Here is a 21,059-nt window from a genome sequence, read left to right as displayed (position 1 = left end):
CGATGGCGTTCTTGGGGCACGTGTTTTCTAGTTAGGGGATTAAGGTGGATCCAAAAAAGATAAAGGCGGTTCAGAGTTGGCCTAGGTCGTCTTTAGCTACTGAGTTTTGGATTGTTCTCTGCTTGGCCGGATATTATCGATGCTTCGTGGAGGGTTTCTCGTCTATTCCAGCACCTCTGACCAAATTGACCCAGAAGGGTGCTCCATTCAGGTGGTCGGATGAGTATGAGGAGAGCTTTCAGAAGCTCAAGACTGCCTTGACCTCAACTACAATTCTAGTTTTGCCTTCAGCTTCTGGCTCTTATACAGTGTATTATGATGCTTCTCGGATTGGTATTGGGTGTGTCTTAATGCATGAGGGTAGAGTGATTGCTTATGCTTCGCGCCAGTTGAAGCCTCATGAGAAGAACTACATGTTCATGACTTGGAGTTGGCAGTCATCGTACATGCATTGAAGATTTGAAGGCATTATCTCAACAGTGTGTCTTGTGAGATATTTACAGATCGTCAAATGGAAGGATTTAAATTTGAGGCAGCGGAGATGGTTGGAGTTTCTAATGGACTATGATATTATCATTTTGTATCATCTCGGGAAGGCCAATGTGGTGGTCAATGCCTTGAGTAGAAAGGCGATGAGTATGGGTAGTCTTGCATTTATTCATGTTGGTGAGAGACTGCTTGCAGTTGATGTTCAGGACTTGGACAATCAATTTGTGAGATTAGATGTTTCAGAGCTCGGTTGGGTTCTAGCTTGTGTGGTTTCTCAGTCTTCCTTATATGATCGCATCAGAGAGCATCAATATGATGATCCCTATTTGCTTATCCTTAAGGACACGGTTCAGTACGGTGATTCTAAGAAGGTTACTATTGGGGGATGATGGGGTGTTGAGGATGTAGGGTCGGATCTGTGTACCCAATGTAGATGGGTTGCATGAGTTGATTCTTGAAAAGGCCCACAGTTTGTGATAGTTCATTCATCCGAGTGTCGCGAAGATTTATTAGGACTTGAGGCAACACTATTGGTGGATGAGGATGAAGAAGGATATAGTGGGGTTTGTAGCTTGGTGCCTAAACTGTCATCAAGTGAAGTATGAGCATCAGAGACCGAGCGGATTGCTTTAAAGGCTTGAGATTCTGGAGTGGAAATGGGAGCATATCACCATGGATTTTATAGTTGGGCTCCCACGGACTACGAGGAAGTTTAATGCTATTTGGGTGATTGTGGATCGGTTGACCAAGTCTGTGCATTTCATTCCAGTTGGGACTACCTATTCTTCAAAGCGGTTGATTGAGATTTACATCTGTAAGACTGTTTGCCTTCACGGTGTATCGGTGTCTATCATTTCAGATCGGGGTACGCAGTTTATATTACAATTTTGGAGAGCAGTTCAGTGAGAGTTAGGCACCCAGGTCGAGTTGAGTACAACATTCCACCCTCAGACGAACGAATAGTCCGAGTGCACTATTTAGATATTGGAGGATATTCTACGCATTTGTGTCATAGATTTCGGGGGTTCTTGGAATCCGTTTCTACCGCTCGAAGAGTTTGCCTATAACAACAACTACCAATCGAGCATTCAGATGGCCCCGTACAAGGCTTTATATGGGCGATGGTGTCGATCTCCGGTGGGATGGTTTGAGCCGGGTAAGGCTAGGTTGTTGGGTACTAACTTGGTTCAGGATGCTTTGGATAAAGTTAAACTGATTCAGGATCGGCATCGCACAGTGCAGTCTAGGCAGAAGACTTATGCCAATCGGAAGGTTCACGATGTTGCTTACATGGTGGGGGAGAAGGTACTGCTCAAGATTTCACCCATGAAGGGTGTTATGAGGCTCGGGAAGAAGGGCAAGTTGAGCACTCTATATATTGTGGCATTTGAGGTGCTTCAGAGGATTGGAGAGGTGGCTTACAAGCTTGTCTTTCCGCCTAGTCTATCGAGTGTTCATCCAGTGTTTCATGTTTCAATACTCCAAAAGTATGTCGTCAATCCATCACATGTTTTGTATTTAAGCACGATTCAGTTGGATGGTGATTTGACTTATGATGTGGAGCCGGTGGCCATTTTGGATTAGTGGGTTCGAAAGCTGAGGTCAAAGGACATAGCTTAAGTAAAGGTGCAGTGGAGAGTCAGACAATTGAGGAGGCAACTTATGAGACCAAGCGGGAGAGGCGGAGCAGATATCCATGTGTATTTGAGACCCCGAGTATGTTTCTAGACCCGTTCGAGGACGAACGTTGTTTATGAGGGGAGGATGTAACGATCCGGCCAGTCATTTTGAGTGTTGTAGGCCCATTCCCCCATTTACTACTTATTTTATTCTCAATTGTCGTTATGTGACTTGCGGGGAAAAGTTGGTTCGATTCCGAGGATATTTCGGAATGAGTTAAGACACTTAGTCTCAAAGTTGGAAGCTTAAGTTGAAAGGTTAACCGGATAATGACCTATGTGTAAATGGCTCCAGAATGGAGTTTTGATAGTTATGATATCTCTGTTGGGTGATTTTGACTTAGGAGTGTGTTCGGATAGTGATTTGGAGGCCCGTAGTTGATTTAGGCTTGAAATGGCAAAAGTTGGAAAGTTAGAAGTTCTAGAAATTGAGAAGTTTGACCGAGAGTTGACTTTGTGGTTAGCAGGCTCGGATTTTGGTTCCGGGAATTGGAGTAGGTTCGTTGTGTCATTTATGACTTGTGTGCAAATTTGAGGTCAATCAGACTTGATTTGATAGGTTTCGGTATTGAATGTAGAAGTTAGGAGTTCATAAGTTCATTAGGCTTGAATTGGGATGTGACACATGTTTTTTATGTTGTTTGAGGTAATTTGAGGCCTCGACTAAGTTCGTATGATGATTTAGGAATTATTGATATGTTTGGTTGGGGTCCCAAGGCCTCGGGTAGATTTTGAATGGTTAACGGAGTGAAATGGGACTTATAATGACTACTGAAGTTTGCTGGTGTTCAAGTCTAGTTTCCTTCTATGTGATCGCGTGGATAGGTCCACGATCGCGTAGGCTAATTTGGGCAGCTAAGGTTTTTGTTCTATGCGATCGCGAGTTTTGATATGTGATCACATAGCTGGAGCAGTTAATCCATCAGGAGTGCGTGGGCTAAGCAACGTTCGTGAAGAGGAAGTGAGGCAGCTAGGTTCACATGCGTTGTTCTACGCGATTGCGAGGGTCTGTCTGCGATCGCGTAGGTCAGGAATGTTTGTTTCTCGCGTTTTCATGGTTTTGTACGCGTTCGAGAAGTATTTAATTTTGGCAGCTTGTTTTTGTGCTTCACGATAGCGAAGCATTTTCCGCGATCGCGAAGAAGGGACATCTAGGCAAAATTAAAAACGAGGGTTTGAGTTTATTTTATAATTTTATTTTGGGAGCTTGGTTGGAGGCAACTCTTGGAGATATTTTCAAGGGAGTTATTGGAGTAAGTGATTCTTACTTAGTTTTGGTTAAATTCCATGATTATATCTTTGATTTCATCATATAATTAATGATTTGGGTCGAAATATTGAGGAAAAATAGAGAAAACATCTTAGGCCAAATTTTGGGTATTTGAGCGAGATTTTGGTATCGGATGAGAAATTTTGGTATGGTTGGACTCGTGGTTCAATGAGTGTTCGGATTTTGTAACTTTCCTCGGATTCCGTGACGTGGACCCGGGGTTGGCTTTTTGACTTTTGCTTCATAACTTAGAATTTTTATTTGAAATTGATTCCTTTAGCTTGAGTTGATTAATTCGAATTGTTGGTGGCTAGATTCAAGGAATTCGGAGACCGATTCGCGAGGCAAGGGCTTATTGGAGTAGAGATTTGCACGGTTTGAGGTAAGTAACACTTCTAAACTTGGTTCTAAGGGTATGAAACCTTGAATTACGTATTATGTAATTGGTGTTGAGGTGACGCACATGCTAGGTGACGGGAGTGTGGGCGTGCACCGTAGGAATTGTGACTTGGTTGATTCCATTTGAGCTGTATAGTTGAATAATCTTTTCGTTATCCATATATTCTCCATATGTTAGAGAAATTGATTTGTAAGTCATGTTAGAAATCATGCTTAAGCTACATGCCGGTACTATTGGGACCTACAGGGGTCGTGTTTCATGTTGAATTATTTTCTTAATTTGCAATTATGTACTCAGTCACAGTTATTATTTGCATATCATATCTCAGTCTCTACTGCCATTTATTGATACATCATATTATCATTATTTGGGTTGCTAATCATGATTCTTGTGAGCCCGAGAGATTGGAGAGATTGATGATTGAGTGAGGACAAGGGCTTGATTATGACGGTATTTATGGAATCAGGCTGCACGCCGCATCATGTTTTACTAATTCATGCCATGATTGGCTTATTATACCGCTTGGGCTAGATCTATCCCTCCAGAGTCTGCACTCCCACAATGTGCGCAGGTACTTACTAAGTGCGGGTTCTGAGCGCTAGTGCCAAGCAATTGGGAGGATTGAGTGACTGTGAGGAATGAGTGACTGTGAGGATAGAGTGAATGGGAGAACTGAGTGATTGATACTCTTAGAGTATGCATATGATTTCATCACTATTTATTATTTCAGTTTGCATACATAACTGACATGTAGATATCGAGATGTATCATTTCTTATCTCAGTTGTACTTGACATATCTTACCTGTTTGGGTTTTATCTGTTAAACTTGAAAGCATGTCTACATTTATGTACTGTATTTTTGTAATTGGACTGTACCTGTGAGGCTCGACAGTCGTCACTGCCTTCCACCCAAAGGCTAGACTCGTTACTTATTGAGTTGGTTGTACTCACGCTACACCTGCACTTCGTGTGCAGACCCAGGTATTTACAGACACAGTAGTTGCTGATCTCAGAGTTTTCAGTCGTTCGGAGATTATCGAGGTAGCTGCCTTGGCGTCCATAAACCTTGACTCTCCTTCCCTATCCCTCAGTTTTATTTATTCAGTTCTATTTTCTTAGACAGTGTATCAGACTATGTATTTTAAGTTTCAAGATGTTTGTATGTGTGAGTTGTCGGCTTGCCTGGTATCATGATAGGCACCATCACAGCACTTGGGATTTTGGGTCGTGAATTTACCTCGAGACTGGGCATGTGATTTGTTTCAACATCCAAACTCAATTCGAGGTCTAAATCTAAATATTACAAAAATTCCTAACTCTACCGAAATTCATAGTTTTTACCAAAGAAATCCAAAATTTGATGTGGAAATCTCATGAAATGTAATGAGTAATTGAAATGAAATGGATAAGTCACTTACTAATGAATTTGGAAAGAAAAGCCTCTTGAAAAAGCGCCTCTAGAGTATTTAGGGATGAGAAAAGGTGTGAAATGAGCTAATTCCCATTTTTTCCTTCTTTTACCCAGCTGCAGGTATCACAATTACGAGGTCATGTTCGCAATTGCGAACACTGCAAATGCGAGACAAGGGTCGCAAATGCGAACCTGCCTCAGAAATCGCAAATGCGACAAAATGATCTCAAATGAAAAGCTCCCACCTTCGCAAATGCGACTAGTGCCTTCGCAATTGCGAAGGAGTATAATTTTGTCAGGCATTGCAAATGCGACAAAGTGATCGCAAATGCGATCCTGAGATATTCGCAATTGCGAACCATTTCCTCGCAAATGCGAGGTTATCCAATCCTAGGCCCTACTTGCAAATGTGAACTCTTATTCACAAAAGCAAGGATCGCAATTGCGAGCCAGACCTTGCAAATGCAAGATCCGCAACAGAACACCAGCAACAGAAATGCACCAGCTATCTTCACATTAGCAAAACTCATTCGAAACATGTCTGAAACTCACCCGAGCACCTCGGGCTCCAAACAAAATATGCACACAAGTGTAATAATATCATACGAACCTGATCGCGCAATCAAATCACCAAAATAACATCTAAATCTACAAATCAATTTTCAAAACGAATGAAATTTCAAAGTAAAACTCAAGAATGTTAGAATCACAATTAAGCGTCCGAATCATGTCAAATCAATTTCGAAATGCACCACATTTTGCAGACAAGTTTCAAATAGCAATACAGACCTAAACCAAGTTTCAACATCAAAATCCGAATCCTTTAGCTAAGAAGTCAACTCACAGTCAAACTTAGTAAATTTCAAACTTTTAAAATGCTAGTTTTCGACCAAATGGGTCAAATCAATTTAGGGACCTCCAATTTAAATTTCGGGCATACATCCATATCAAAAATCACAGGACCTATCAAAATTGTCAAAATACCAATCCAAGGTCGTTTTCAAAAAAATTATTGACTGTGGTCAACTCAAGTTATTTTTAAAACCAAAAATCATATTTTCTTCAAATTTTTACAAAAAATCTTTTCAAATAGTGACACAGATCACGCACGCAACCCAAGAAACATCCAACTAAGCTAACGGAGGCATAGGAATAAGAAATTAAGGTCTAATACTCAAAATAACCTATTGGTCATCACAACTCCTCTCTAATTTATTTATGGTACTGAAGCTTTCCGAGCTTGAGATTTGCTCATACAACGAGTTATCTAATGACGTGTCATTAGGAGTAAATTTAGACACGATAAAAGAACGCATGTAATTAGTTTTGATTCGAATGGTGGCTCAAAAGCAAATGATAAAAAGGTACTACAATCGAAGGACGAATTTATGACACTTCAAAAATGGGGATTTCGTCCTTTGAAAGATTTTCAGTCATTACAAGATGTTAATGCTGGTAAATTGCGACAATGCTGGAAAGGACTGTATCGAGTTCGAAGCATTGCTGGAAAAGTGACATATGATCTGAAAACCATGAAAGGAAAAGTGCTACCTTTAAACTGGAATTAGCACATTAATAGAAGTATTACTTTTAACAAAAGCACGTATGGCCATGTATCTCTTGTCTAATTATTTATTTGTTCATATAGTTTTACTAACATTCTTAGATGATAGGCACAAAGCTAATTCAGACCCAAGAATGAAAAAAAATCCCGGATTGACATGAAGAATATTAATTATTCTCGGTCAAAGTTACAAGAAGTCGGAAGGCGGGAAGGGTCAAGCACAGTCTTCATCAGAGAAAAACCCCAAATCTTGTGCATATTTCCTCTTCAGAAAAAGGACCAAGAAAAAAGCCATCAAAGTTGCATAGAGAACGAATTTTTGAGTTCTTATGCTTCCAAGTGAAGCACTGGGGACTATACGGCTTATGAAGATATTTGCTCGACATAATTCAAGTTACGAAGATAAATCCCGGGACTAAAGCTAATAATCTTCAAGGATATTTTTTAAGGTGTAGAAACAGTTACGGAACAAAAGATTTTTGAAAAAATTACAGGTATAATGCAATCAATGAAAATATTTTATTTACAAGTCATTATATTGTTATCAGAAAACAATTGTACTATTCATATGAATGAATAATTACTTCAAAGTTTTGCAAAAACTTCATCTCAAGTTACTTCGCAATTGCATATTTTTCATCAACATGAAAGTCATGCATTTACTTAGACAAATTATAAAAGTCATGCAATCAAAGACTCGAACAATTTGAACGAGCAAAGGATAAAAATACATAAAAAAAAAAGTAAAAAACTCTGATACCACTTGTTAGGACCAAAAAAATCAGGTGTCATGCGGAAGCTAGCAAAGCAAACCTTGAACAACGATAAATCATACAACAAAAAGAAATATATCAAAAGAGACACAAACATTTAACGTGGTTCGGTCAACTGACCTACGTCCACAACGGAGATGAGCAATCCACTATATAAAAAGAGAGTACAAAATATCGAGAGAACAACCTCACGAAGAGGAAAATACAAGTGACTCACTAACACTTGTCCCGTAAAGTTCTCCCCCTAAACACGACTCTAAAGCCCCCTATGGCTACATTGTGGATGCTACTGAATGAGAAGGACGGATCTTCAATTTATAGAACTCCAAACCTTTTCCTACAAGAAAAAAGACTAGCCAAGTATAGGAGAATTATAATTTCCTTCTACAAAAGGAAAACCCAATTAAGGTAATTATATTACTCTTTCCTTCAACAAATAGGAAAACCAAATATGGTAAGAAAATTATGGCAAACACCTAACAATTCTCCCCCTTGGCCGGAATTTTCTGACAAAATAAACTTGATCCACTTTCTTCACATAGCCTTCAACAGGTTGCATCTCCAAATCTCCGCCACAAAGTTTGTTTCAACGTGCGTAGCACACCGGTCAAAATTCTCAGACAAAAATCATGATTATCGTCAAATATGTTGCGGCTAGAACTGAACCCGCCAAGATGAACCTGTCTTGAACTTCGCTTTGATACCACTTGTTAGGACCAAAAAAATCAGGTGTCATGCGGAAGCTAGCAAAGCAAACCTTGAACGACGATAAATCATACAACAAAAAGAAATATACCAAAAGAGACACAAACATTTAACGTGGTTCGGTCAACTGACCTACGTCCACAACGGACATGAGCAATCCATTATATAAAAAGAGAGTACAAAATATCGAGAGAACAACCTCACGAAGAGGAAAATACAAGTGACTCACTAACACTTGTCTCGTAAAATTCTCCCCCTAAACACGACTCTAAAGCCCTCTATGGCTACATTGTGGATGCTACTGAATGAGAAGGACGGATCTTCAATTTATAGAACTCCAAACATTTTCCTACAAGAAAAAGGACTAGCCAAGTATAGGAGAATTATAATTTCCTTCTACAAAAAGGAAAACCCAATTAAGGTAATTATATTACTCTTTCCTTCAACAAATAGGAAAATCAAATATGGTAAGAAAATTATGGGAAACACCTGACAGAAATGTCAAAAACTTGGCAAGAAAAAAAAAGGTTAAGTTCAATTATTAGGAGAGGCAACTTATTTTGGAGAAGAGATAGCTGGAGAAGGATTATCAGTTGGGGGAAGATTTGTATGAAGTATTCAAAGGTTCAAGAGAAAACTCGAGGAAACTAATTCTCTCAGAAAAGGTCTTCTTTGGCTTGAGTGAACTCTTGAACTAGTTCACCTGCATACATTTCTTTTTGGTCGAGAAGCTCTTTTAAACTTCGAACCTCTTCTGTAGCTTTGGAGTGTTGCTTAGTAAAGTTTGCCTTTATTTTATTTATTTTCTCTTCTTCTTGTTTCACTTCAGCCTTCGTTATTACCAATTCTGAGGTCTTCATTTTTGTTTATTGCTAAAGAGATTCCTTCTCTCTATCTGACTCTTCCTTTTCAAGTTGCAGGCGTCAAACTGTGCTTTCCAATTGCTAGTCTCCGTTGACAATTTTTCAACCTGTTGCTCGTACCAAGCTACTCTCCGATAGCTGGAGCAGAGGGAGCAGTTCTACGAATTTCAAATCCTACACATGTGACAAGGATTACAGATTGGAAATGCATGTAAATACGTATGAGATCCAACCAAATTTTTAAAAATAAATTTCCAAGTTCTTTGCTTTATGGTAGCAGAAGACAACATCAAGCAACCCAAACATAGAAATTCGGGATATCTGATATGGTGTCCATCTCATTCAAATGATTTAGTAGTCAATTCTGTTGATTTGGTTTGGTTTGGTAGCCAAACTTGTTGAATTAGTATAATTTAGTAGCCAATTTTATTGACTTGGTTTGGTTTGGTAGTCAACCTTATTGAAATTGTGAAAAGTGTGTGTAAATTGTCAAATATTGTAGGCTTTAGAAAGTGAGGTTTTGGCTATAAAAGGAAATATTAACTCTCATTTCTACACACCAATAAAGAGTGAAAGATAGAGAGCAAGGTATTCCATAAACTATAAGAAAATAGTTTGTGAAGAAAAATAGAATGTGAGAGATATTGTAGTGAGGTGAAAAAGCAAAAGAGTATTTTTTTTTAAGGATGTAGTAGTCTTAGGAGTATTCGTACTCGTTACTACACAGTGTAAAATCCTCGCTATAGTAATATTAGTTGCTCTTCTTGGCCGTGGTTTTTTTTCCTTATTCAGAAGGGTTTCCACGTAAAATCTTGGAATCATTATTGCTACATTTCTATTCTTACTGATTTAACCATAATTTAGTGTTCCGTGTTTATTACTAATACCGTGAATATTATTTTTACAGGGTTTATTCCCAACAATATCCCCGCATATTTTCATGGTTGTTGCAATGGGTTTATAAATAAATATACAGTAGAACTTTGTTAATGAAGCAAAAGCAACTTACAACAATAACAACAACAACCCAGTATAATCCCACTTAGTGAGGTTTGGGAAGGGTAGTGTGTACGCAGACTTTACCCCTACCCTAGGGTAGAGTGACTGTTTCCAAATAGACCCCCGACATCCTTCCCTCCAAGAACTTCTCACCTTGCTCTTGGGAAGATTCGAACTCACAACCTCTCGACTGGAAGTGGGGGTTGCTTACCATCAGAGCAACCCCTCTTGTCAAAAGCAACTTAAAGATGGTGAAAAGAAGTTTACGTCTATGATTCCATTTCTCGGAAAATGGGAGATGGTCATGTCCCTCCAATTCATGAGTGGGAACAGTCGCAAACCTTTTGTACCATCACCTATCATGATTATCTTGGGGGTTGACGACAATTCATTTTCTTCATGTCGTGAGAGTGAATACACTGGCACTAAAAATTTTGGAAAGTATAGATGGAGAAGACGGCACAGAGTAAAATCTGTCGAAACTAAACTTGATAAATATCAAAGGCACGCCACTACTCTCTAAATTATTGGGTCTATCTAACCAAGACACGCGTTGAAGTTCCGGAAAAACTCCATGATCACCGGGTCTATTGCAGGTTGGAACCCGAGAATGAATGAATAAGTACATATGAAAGGATAACATTCACGGTAAGTAGTTATTTATTCACCTTCATGAGGAGCTCGACGGGAAAATTAGTTCTCCACCGGCACTCTTTGCGAATAAGAGGAAGATGACCTGGTTTAACAAGAGAAGGATAATTTTAACTAATCTTCTAGTTCTACTTAACACAGTCGACTGTAAAAGAAAATTCTTGTGGTATAATTTCAAAAATAAGGGTTCAACTAGGTAGGGGCGGATCTACATAGAGTGTTCAGGAGTCACAGGACTCCGTTAGCCTCGGCAAAAAACATGTATATATATATATATATATATATATATGATTGTATGTATGTATAACCCCTTATATATTTTCCTTGGCCCCCTTGAACATTAAAGTTGAATGGCTAGGCTGGTTTCTGGACGGCTCTAGTTCTTTTCCTTACTTGTATACCTGGGTTTGAAAGCCACTCTACAACTTGATTGTTTGTTTTCTAAATTGTTTTTTTGGTAACGTTTTCTTATAAAAAAAAAAATCATGGATACTTACCACGCCTTATTTACTAGTCAATTGATTTATAATTTTTTCTATAATCTTTTTCTGAATTTTATTTTTATTATGTAATTGTCAATTTAGTTTATTCCTTTTCCAGTCCTTCCCTCAACTCCCCCCCCCCCTCTTTTAAAACTTTCGACTACCCTCTTACTAGTTTTTTCTTTTATCTTTTAAATATTAGTTTATTATTAGTACATAATAGTCAATTTATTTTATTTTTTTCCAAATTCCTCACACGCTCTTTTGCTTAGAACTTTCTCTTTTTTGAAAGATTTATCTGGGTTGTGATTTTTTATGCGTTAGTAAGATATATATTTTCTCAATTCTAATTAATTAGTGATACCTAAACATTTAACTCATATTTATTAGCTACAATCACACCAGGACATTCTATATAAACATTTACATATTAAAATTTAAACCTTTTCCTTTTGCATATGAAAATGCATAGAGTCAAGTATGAGCCCATGTACTTTTACTCCCTCTCTCTCTCTTTCAATTTATGTGAATCTATTTCTTTTCTAGTCCGTGCTAAAAAGAATGACTCATTTCTTTATTTGGAAACAAATTACTTTTACACAATGATTCATAGCCACACAAAATATATGTGTCTCATTTTACACCACAAGATCCAAAGTCTTTTCACTTTTCTTAAACTCCGTGCCCAGTCAAATGGGTTCACATAAATTAAAACGGAGGGAGTATTATATTAGTACCAAATTAATGATATTCGATAATATTAAATTTGTATTTTGTTGATATGTTATCGTAATCATTTACGTTTTCAAAGAGTTGCCTTTTGTAGCTAGTAATTTGCATATATAAAGTTACGGTGCCCCATTGCGCTCAAATCCTGGGTCCGCTGCAACTAGGGCTTTTGTGGTATCTTTTGTTTTGGCTTTTCCCTTAGAGGAAGTTTTGAAGGTAGAAGATTTGAAAGAACTTCCTTTAAAAGAGGAAGAGCCACCGCTATCCACCAGAGAACCACGGTTATGGAGCCTTCCTCTCCTTCTCCTAGACCTAGCTGGAGCCACCATGTTAGGGAGATCGACGACTATGACAGTACGACAAGGACAAGTAGTAGGGTTGGAAGAGAGAGAGGATTTGGAAGCCATTACAGAGGTGGAGAAAGAGATTGAAAGCAAAGAACGGTAAAGTAGAAAGGATTCCCAAGAAGAAGGCAAAGGCAAAAGAGAATAGAAGAAGGTTTAAGGGTTTGTGATTACGTATTTATAGGAAAGAATTATGTCATTAAAAACCATCATCCTGGGACTGCCACTTTGAAGTCACGGAGCCGCGTCAGTACCTAGAAACAACAACAACAACAATTCAGTATAATCCCACAAATGTCGTCAGTACCTAGAAAGGCGCAACAAATCTTAGAACCAATCATAATAAGCTACGTGTCTCGAATGTTAAATGAAGAAGGTGCATGTCTTTTCAGGAAGAGGTGGCAAACATTGCCGCTATAAATAACACACCACTTTCCGAAAAATCAATTGAGATTATTTAGAAAGTTGAGGTATTATTTGTATTAGTAAAAAAAATAATCTCGCCATGTGGGCTGGTTAAACAATGACATGTGTTAGCAAAATTATAAAGTGACTGAAGGATGACGTGGAAATTACTTTTGAAGCTGAGCATGATAATGTCGTGACTATTAGACCCATGAGTGATAGTGAGAAAACAGCACCTAATTTGGTACAGAAGATTATCCATAATTACGAAGATAAAAAGAATCAATTAATTCCTGATTACGCAAAATTTGTCATTATTACACCATCAATTATATAACACCATCAAAATTTGTCATTATTCAATTATTCTATCAATCATATTATTCACTTCATTGTTCTATTTTTGGCAATTCAATATTTGGCATTATACGAAAAAAGTGCTATCAACTTTAATAAGATTTCTCTTTCCTTTTATCTCTCAGTCAATTTGTTTAATTGTTATTCTTTTTCACACTGTTTATATTTATAAAATTGAGTTAATTAAATCTGTTGTTAAAATCCCAAAATATAAAATTAATTTCTTTGACCGTCAGAACTATTTTTAAGGTTAAACAACTTCCAAATAAGCTGGTGAAAATGAAGTAAGCTTCCAATATATATATATATATATATATAACTCTCTCTTTATTTTCCCCTTGTTATTCTTAGGTGCACTTGAAGTTGCAAAAAATCGCACATAATTATTTGATGTTGTAACCCTTTCCAATATATCTCGACTATATATCATAGGGTAGAAATAGTATAGTATTTCACTATTTGAGTAATCTATACTCTATACTATATTAAAGCACGAAACCCCTATCGAAATGTCGTTCGCCTTTTTTACCCTTCGCAAGTTTACATCGGGTATAATTGTAATTATAATCATTAATAATTTTTTATGCCAAAACAAAAATTGTCATTTATTTTCATTTTTATCGGCTACACAATTTCTTTTGTTTAGGTTTAAGATTCTTTAGGCTTTTCTTTGTTTAGGATTAGGTTTCTTCATCGCCGTTGGCTTTCCTTTAGGTTTAGGTTTCTTTAGGTTTTTCTTTGTTTATTTATCACCGACATGGGGCTTTCCTTATAGTTATGATTCTTTTATCGCCAATGTTAATTCCGCAGGTTGAATTGCTTTTGAAGGTATAAAATTCTTTTATGTTGTGTCTTTTCTTTGTTTATGTTTAGGATTCACTTTAAAATGCTAGAATTTTAAGACCAAAATATTTTTCACACCCTATATTCTTTAACAGAAACTCTTAATTGTATCAACAACTTGCTTGTAATTTGAGGTAAACTTTCTAATCTATAGTCTGTTCTTAAAGTTATGCAATAACAAACGTTCATGCATTCTTCAGGGACGAAGCTACATTCGTTTAAGGGTGGTCAATTCAGTCATAGTATGCTAATAAACGATCAATACGTTCGAGAATATGTAAAAATGCTCTATAAAAATAAAAAATTACAGAAAAAAGGGCAAGAGTTATTAATATTGACCTATCCTATATAGCTAATTTTTTAAAGGAATAATGACCTATCCTATTTAGCTAATTTTATAAGGAAGAATTCTTGCCCCGTGTAAGTCCTTTGATGCCTTATTATTAGACTTGATGAGTAAACCTGGAATAAATTAACCGTGTCAAAGCAAATTGCCAAAAGTCGATCCATATTAACTAAATTATACTGAATTTAATTTGAGAGGTGTAACCTTAAGATTGTTACTATTAAATTCATTATATCTTTAAAATTATGAGTTCAAAATTTTAGTAAATTTTTACATATATCTATATTCATTGCAAACACGTCATAACCGCCATGCATAGAGTTCAATAATCAACGACATCATAAAACTGCAGTAAATTGTACTATTAAAATAGCTATAGATTCTCAGTGTTCAATGCTCTTACAAAATTTGGATGTATTCTTATTAAACTTCAAATGCCTAAACCAAACTGATAGTTAACGGATGATATCTTGTAATAGCATCATAACGAAGACCAGATTCTTGCTTTAACAATGTCAGCCTTTGTATTTTTATTTCGGTAAAAAATTTCACCAACCAATTTTCGGTGGTATCAGCAAGTTAAGGTCAATTTTATTCACGAGCACTTTTCGTATTGGTATCAATTCAGATCGTTAGATCTTATCAATGCTTCGTCGAAATATTACACGGTATATATAGGTAAAATATTAAATTTTAGAGGTATATATCATATATTGAACACCCTTTATCGGTAATTTTTTTCACTTCGTTCAAGTTTGAACACCTTTAGAGAAATTCCTGGCTTCGCCAATGACATTCCTGAAAGATTGTCAATTGTGATTTTTGTTTACAATATCTTATGAACGATCACCAGTTTAAAACTGACTTATTTACAAATTTTGCATAGTTCTAGAATTCTAGAACCAAAACAATTTTCATATTTTATACGCTTTATCAAAAACTATTGATATTATCTACAACTTGCTTGTAATTTGAAGTAAATTTTCTAACTAATAGTTCTGTTCGTGAAGTTATATAATAATAAACTTTCGTGTATTCTTGAACATAATTACAAATTGAAAGGTTGTTAATTGTGATTCTTGTTTACAATATCTTATTAATAATCATCATTTTAAAACTGACTTCTTTACCAATTTTGCAAAAGTTGTTTTGGTTATTGCATTTATAACTTAAAAGTGATTTCCAACATTATCTTTTTAGTTTTTACTTTCTCTTTCTTTGAGCACAAAGAATTTATATTGGTAGTAGTTTTACCCTTATCTTCTATAATTTACGTATGCAAGTATCAAAAGTATCGCCAAGGATTCAACATAGGTTTTCATGTCTTTGTTTTACTCCTATCGGCACTGCCCTATCATAAACTTTTTAATGATAAATACTTTAATAAAAATAAGTAGGCAATTCTAATGAACTTTCGTGAACGAAAGATAATATAAGATGTATTTACATGAGAAATTAAATCTGCTTTGCATCATTTGAATACCATAGGAAAAAGCTAACTCAGTTTTGTGAATTCAAATGGTTAGTGGTATTATAAAATAATTTGCTTATGACAAGTGTTAAAATCAAATAGTCATCGGTATACATACACAAATAGTAACTTTCTGAGGAAAATTGGTGGAAGCTAAACTTCATATTACTTAGTTATTTTTATACTATTATATTTTGATGATATCTTAAGTAAAGTTAGATTAACAATAGGTATCATATTTTGCATTAAAAAAAATATCGAAGAATGCTCTTAGTTAAGATACGTATTAAATGAGATTCGTCATTTAGTTATTACTATGCAGGACTTGTTGCACTTAGTATTTATACACTTGGTAGTCCTTACATGTATGACTATGTGCATAGATAGAGAAAGAAAGCTCTTCGAGACGAAAATAAAAGTAGAAATAATTCATATAATGCTAATTATTGAGTAGAGAAATAGAAAGATATGACAGTTTGCTCGTGGGAAAAAACTAAGTTTAAGTTGAACATATTGAAAAATGATTGAGGACTTTTATGTTACAAAGTTTCTTCTTTTATTGATTTAGCCATGTCGAATCAACATTAATAAATATTATAAGCTTAAGTTTTTATTCTACACCTCAAACACAAACACATTTATATATATATATATATTAATGTTGATTCGACATGGCTAAATCAATATTATATATTTAACATATTGAAAAATGATTGAGGACTTTTATGTTACAAAGTTTCTTCTTTTATTGATTTAGCCATGTCGAATCAACATTAATAAATATTATAAGCTTAAGTTTTTATTCTACACCTCAAACACAAACACATTTATATATATATATATTATATATATTATGTGATTTCGTTTTAAAAAAGAATTATTCATCGAAATGGGGTACACGCGCAACGCGCGTACACTAAGACTGGTTGTTTTAAATCTATGAGTTCAGAATTTCAGTATTTTTTAATCTATCGGGACCTACCAATACATGCTAGTTGGAAAAATTCCTCTCTTTTTTTCGATTAACTACACGTTTCCATTTTCTGTTTGACAATTTCTATTGGATTTGGGGTTCGATCACCAAAATTAGACCTATTCTGTTTCGATGACAAAATATTTAGTCAATGAAAATCTAGCCTACGTGTGATGAATCTTTTACTTATACCGTTAAGCTGCTATTAACGAAAAAATGGCTAAACCAAATTAATTTTATGTAAATATTGAAATTACACCTCCTTAAAATTTGAACAATATACCGTTTTTCCTATGTCCATTCTTCATTTCAAACATATAAATGCTCTTAGATTGCGATATTCGTATATAAGCAATTTTGTAAATGTATTTCCATGTAAGTTCCAGAATAATAATCTATATTGATGACTTTAGCAAATAAGGATTGAGTCAATGGTCAAAGACTATATATAGAATTATATTTAAAATCTGGACATTTATAGCCTAACATTATTAGTATATGATCAAATGAAGTTTAATGTAGATCTTGAAGTTAATTTTTTTATATAAAAAGGAAGACAACTAACAAATTGTTCCATCAATTATTCATCACAAAACTAATGGCTTTCAGTAACAACTTGTTTTTTGGATGTTGTTTGATTGTCTTTGCATTTCTTTTGGGCAGTCCAATTGAATTTGTTGAAGGCAATATTGGACCTTTTCCTGCCCTATTTGTGTTTGGTGATTCAATTTTAGATTCGGGGAATAATAATTATATTAACACTACGACTCAATTCCAAGCAAATTTCCCGCCTTATGGCGAAACGTTCTTCAAATCTCCGACTGGTAGACCTTGTGATGGTCGCCTCATATCCGATTTTATTGGTATTAATAATTCTCAAGATTCCTATATACTTTTCCCATGTATTTATGATTGTCAAGAACTAATTTGATAATGGTTTTTGATTTGTTATTTGCAGCGGAATTTGCTAATTTGCCATTAATTCCTGCATATTTTGAAATTGGAACCGATAAATTTCTTCATGGGGTGAACTTTGCTTCCAGTGGCTCGGGTTGTTTAGTAGAAACCAATCGTGGTATTGTAAGTGGCCTTCTTATTTTTCTTTTTAAAATAAAATTAGTTTCAATATTAGATTATCTTTCTTTTTGTTTACGTGAAGAATTAACTTAAATAGCCTCTCATCCAATTGCTTAAACAAAAAGTTGCCGGTGAAAGTATACATATGTATAATATGTGTATAAACATATACATCTATGTATACTGGCTAGAAATAGTAGGCAGTAAATCCAGTCGGATATTTATGTAAAATTACTTTTTCTTTTCATTTTGGCATTTCTTTTTCAATAGAACTATAAAAACCACTATCTTCTCTATGAAAAAGGCGGAGGATGTATGTATATATATTTTTGCTATATAATATATGTATATATAACTATGTATATCTATGTATACCAACGAGAAATAATCGATAGTGGATCTGGCTGGCTATTTGTATAAAAAATAAATTCTTTTCATTTTGGCATCTCTTTTTCAGTATGTACGTGGTTTTTCAATAGAACTATAAAAACACACTATCTTCTCTGCAAAAATACTCAAATATTTTTACGAAAGTAATACCAAATCAGGGGTGGAGCTAGAGTGGCGAGAGCGGGTTCGGCCAAACTCAGTAGTTTTGGTTCGAGCCTTGTATTTGTATTAAAAAGTTCATTAAATATGTATAAATTATTAATTTAGAACCCTGTAACTTAAGACTATTAAAAACCTGAACCCAAAAGCTTAAAATCCTGACTCCGCCTCTATACCAAATTAACAAAGTTTGTTCCAATTTTCAGGTTATAGATCTTCCGACTCAGTTGGCACATTTTAATGAGGTGGTTCAATTGTTGGAGAATAAGTTAGGGCAACAACAGGCACAACAACTCGTGGCTGATGCAGTATACATGTTTAGCACTGGAAGTAATGATTATGCTTTCCCTTACCTTTCCAATCCTAAGTTTCCATTTCCTAAGGAAGAATTTTCAGAGATGGTTTTGGGTAATTTTACTGCTATTTTAAAGGTAATCATGAGATTATTATCAACATTATTTGGAGTCATGCATCAATGTAACAGGCAATTTGGTTTAAGATTGTTATTTTATAACCTTTTATTTAACATTTTTTTACTATTTTTGCTGTCAATACTTCTATATTTTTATTATAACTTTTTTACTCTTGTAATTTTAAATATGTTTTGACAACACTTTTTTTGAGCTAAGGGTCTATCAGAAACAACCTCTCTACCTCACACAAAGTAGGGTAAGGTTGCATAAAGCTTAATCCAGGATTTAAACCCTATGGGATCAGCCTTTAAGATTTTTAGCATTGACTCATTATATTTTTAAAGCTATGGGTTTAAATCTACTACTCCCTCCGTTCCAATATATGTGAACTTATTTCCTTTTTGGTCCGTTCCAAAAAGAATGACTCATTTCTAAATTTGGAAACAATTTAGCTTAAACTTACAATTCTATCCTTAATAAGAAGCTTTTATAACCACACAAATACCTTGGGCCCTTTTTTGACTTGTTTAGGATCACAATGCCCAGTCAAACAGCTTCACATAAATTGAAACGGAGGGAGTATTTGTTGCAATTTTAGTGGATTTTACACCAAAATTTATGTTCCGCATCGAAAGTTTTGGGTTTAGTTGAACCCCTCACATATACGCTACATACGCCCCTACCTACCCTCTCCAAACCCTTACTTATGTGATCACACTGAGTATATTATTGTTGTTGTTGTTGGCCTTTTATTTTAACATTATTTGAGTCATTATAATGTAACAGGAAATTTACAACAAAGGAGGGAGAAAATTCACAATATTTACGTTGCCTCCAGAAGGTTGTTCCCCAGGTGGAAGGGCATTTAATGAACAAGCAAATGGTACAAGTGGTGACTGCATGCAAGAACTCAATGGCCTATTGCAAATGCACAGTTCTGCTCTTCCCCAAAAGCTCAACCAACTACAGCAGAATTTGACTGGATTTAACTATACATTATTTGATCTTTTCAAACTTTTTACTGAAAGAATTGATAACCCTTCCAAATATGGTAAGTTTCTATTTTCATATATATCCAACACAATTTCAAATAAGTTAGACCCTCATACTCTGAACTCGATTGATTATTCTTTCTAGGATTAGAGGCGGACTTATGTATAGATTAGAAAATTTCGAATTTAAGTGTATATATGTTGAAAGCGGTCATATATTTTAATTGGAAGCCTTAATCAAAAGTCTGATAGGGATACTGGTTGAGCAGTCCGCTCATGTGCCCCTGCCACCTTCAAATCCTGAGTTAGGATATGGAGAGTACGTATTTCATTTAAATCACAATTTATTTTCATATCCAACAGATTTCAAATAAGTTTTGACTCTTTATTCTGAACTTGATCAATTATTCTTTCTAGGATCTGAGGCGGACCTATGTATAAATTAGAGGAGTCATCGACCCCTATTAACCTCGGAATAAATTTCCTCTATATATATATGTGTGTGTATGTATGTTGAAAACGTCATATATTTTGCTTGGAAGATTTAATCAAAAGTCCGATTAGGGCAATGGTTGAGCAGTCCGCTCATGTGCCCCTGCCACCTTTAAATCCTGAGTTCGTCTCTGTCTAGGATGGAGAGTACGATGTATTTCATTTGAATCAAAATTTATTTTGTTTGTGCAGGTTTTAAAGTATCAATAGAAGCATGTTGTGGTACAGGTCAATTTAGAGGAATAAATAGTTGTGGAGGTAAGAGGCAAGTAAAAGAGTATGAGTTATGTCCAAATGCGACAGATCATGTGTTTTTCGATGCCAGTCATCCCACGGAAGAAGCCAACAGGCAATTTGCTGAACTATTATGGAATGGAACGACGGATGTCATTGCACCTCACAATCTTAAATCTTTTTTCCTAATGTAACTTAGTATTAGAATTAGGGTAAATTTAATATAAACCTTCTTGTATTTTGAATAAGATGATTTTTATTACTCCTACCTCCAAGATTTTATGTCTATACCCAACTAAATAGAAGGGCAGAATTGTGTTTCCATATATATCAGCATAAATTTTCTCAGAGACATTAGTCCCAACTTTATTTCGAAATTATTATCTTTATCACATGTATCAAACTACTATACACTTGGCTATTATTATGGTTCTCCCCTTATGGACAGCCCTTCTTAATGGTTGTTCAGTTGTGTAGGTTGTTTAGATTTTTCAATTATGCGTAGTAGTACAATTTATATTAAGCTCGTAACTTATTATTAAATAAA

At 35.3% G+C, this 21,059-nt stretch overlaps 1 protein-coding gene across 1 annotated transcript; it reads left to right on the top strand.

The window, feature by feature from the left end:
* The first annotated feature begins 17,349 nt into the window (after nt 1-17,349).
* Nucleotides 17,350-20,838, top strand: LOC107778761 (GDSL esterase/lipase 5-like). Its single transcript, XM_016599062.2, has 5 exons — nt 17,350-17,618; nt 17,714-17,835; nt 18,588-18,812; nt 19,581-19,845; nt 20,471-20,838. The coding sequence occupies exons 1-5, from the start codon at nt 17,354-17,356 to the stop codon at nt 20,704-20,706; spliced, it is 1,113 nt and encodes a 370-aa protein (XP_016454548.2). The 5' UTR covers nt 17,350-17,353; the 3' UTR covers nt 20,707-20,838.
* Nucleotides 20,839-21,059: the final 221 nt, after the last annotated feature.

The sequence above is a fragment of the Nicotiana tabacum genome, chromosome 6, assembly GCF_000715075.1.
Source record: "Nicotiana tabacum cultivar K326 chromosome 6, ASM71507v2, whole genome shotgun sequence".
NCBI classification, from domain to species: Eukaryota; Viridiplantae; Streptophyta; class Magnoliopsida; order Solanales; family Solanaceae; genus Nicotiana; species Nicotiana tabacum.
This window is presented reverse-complemented; position numbering and strand designations above follow the sequence as displayed.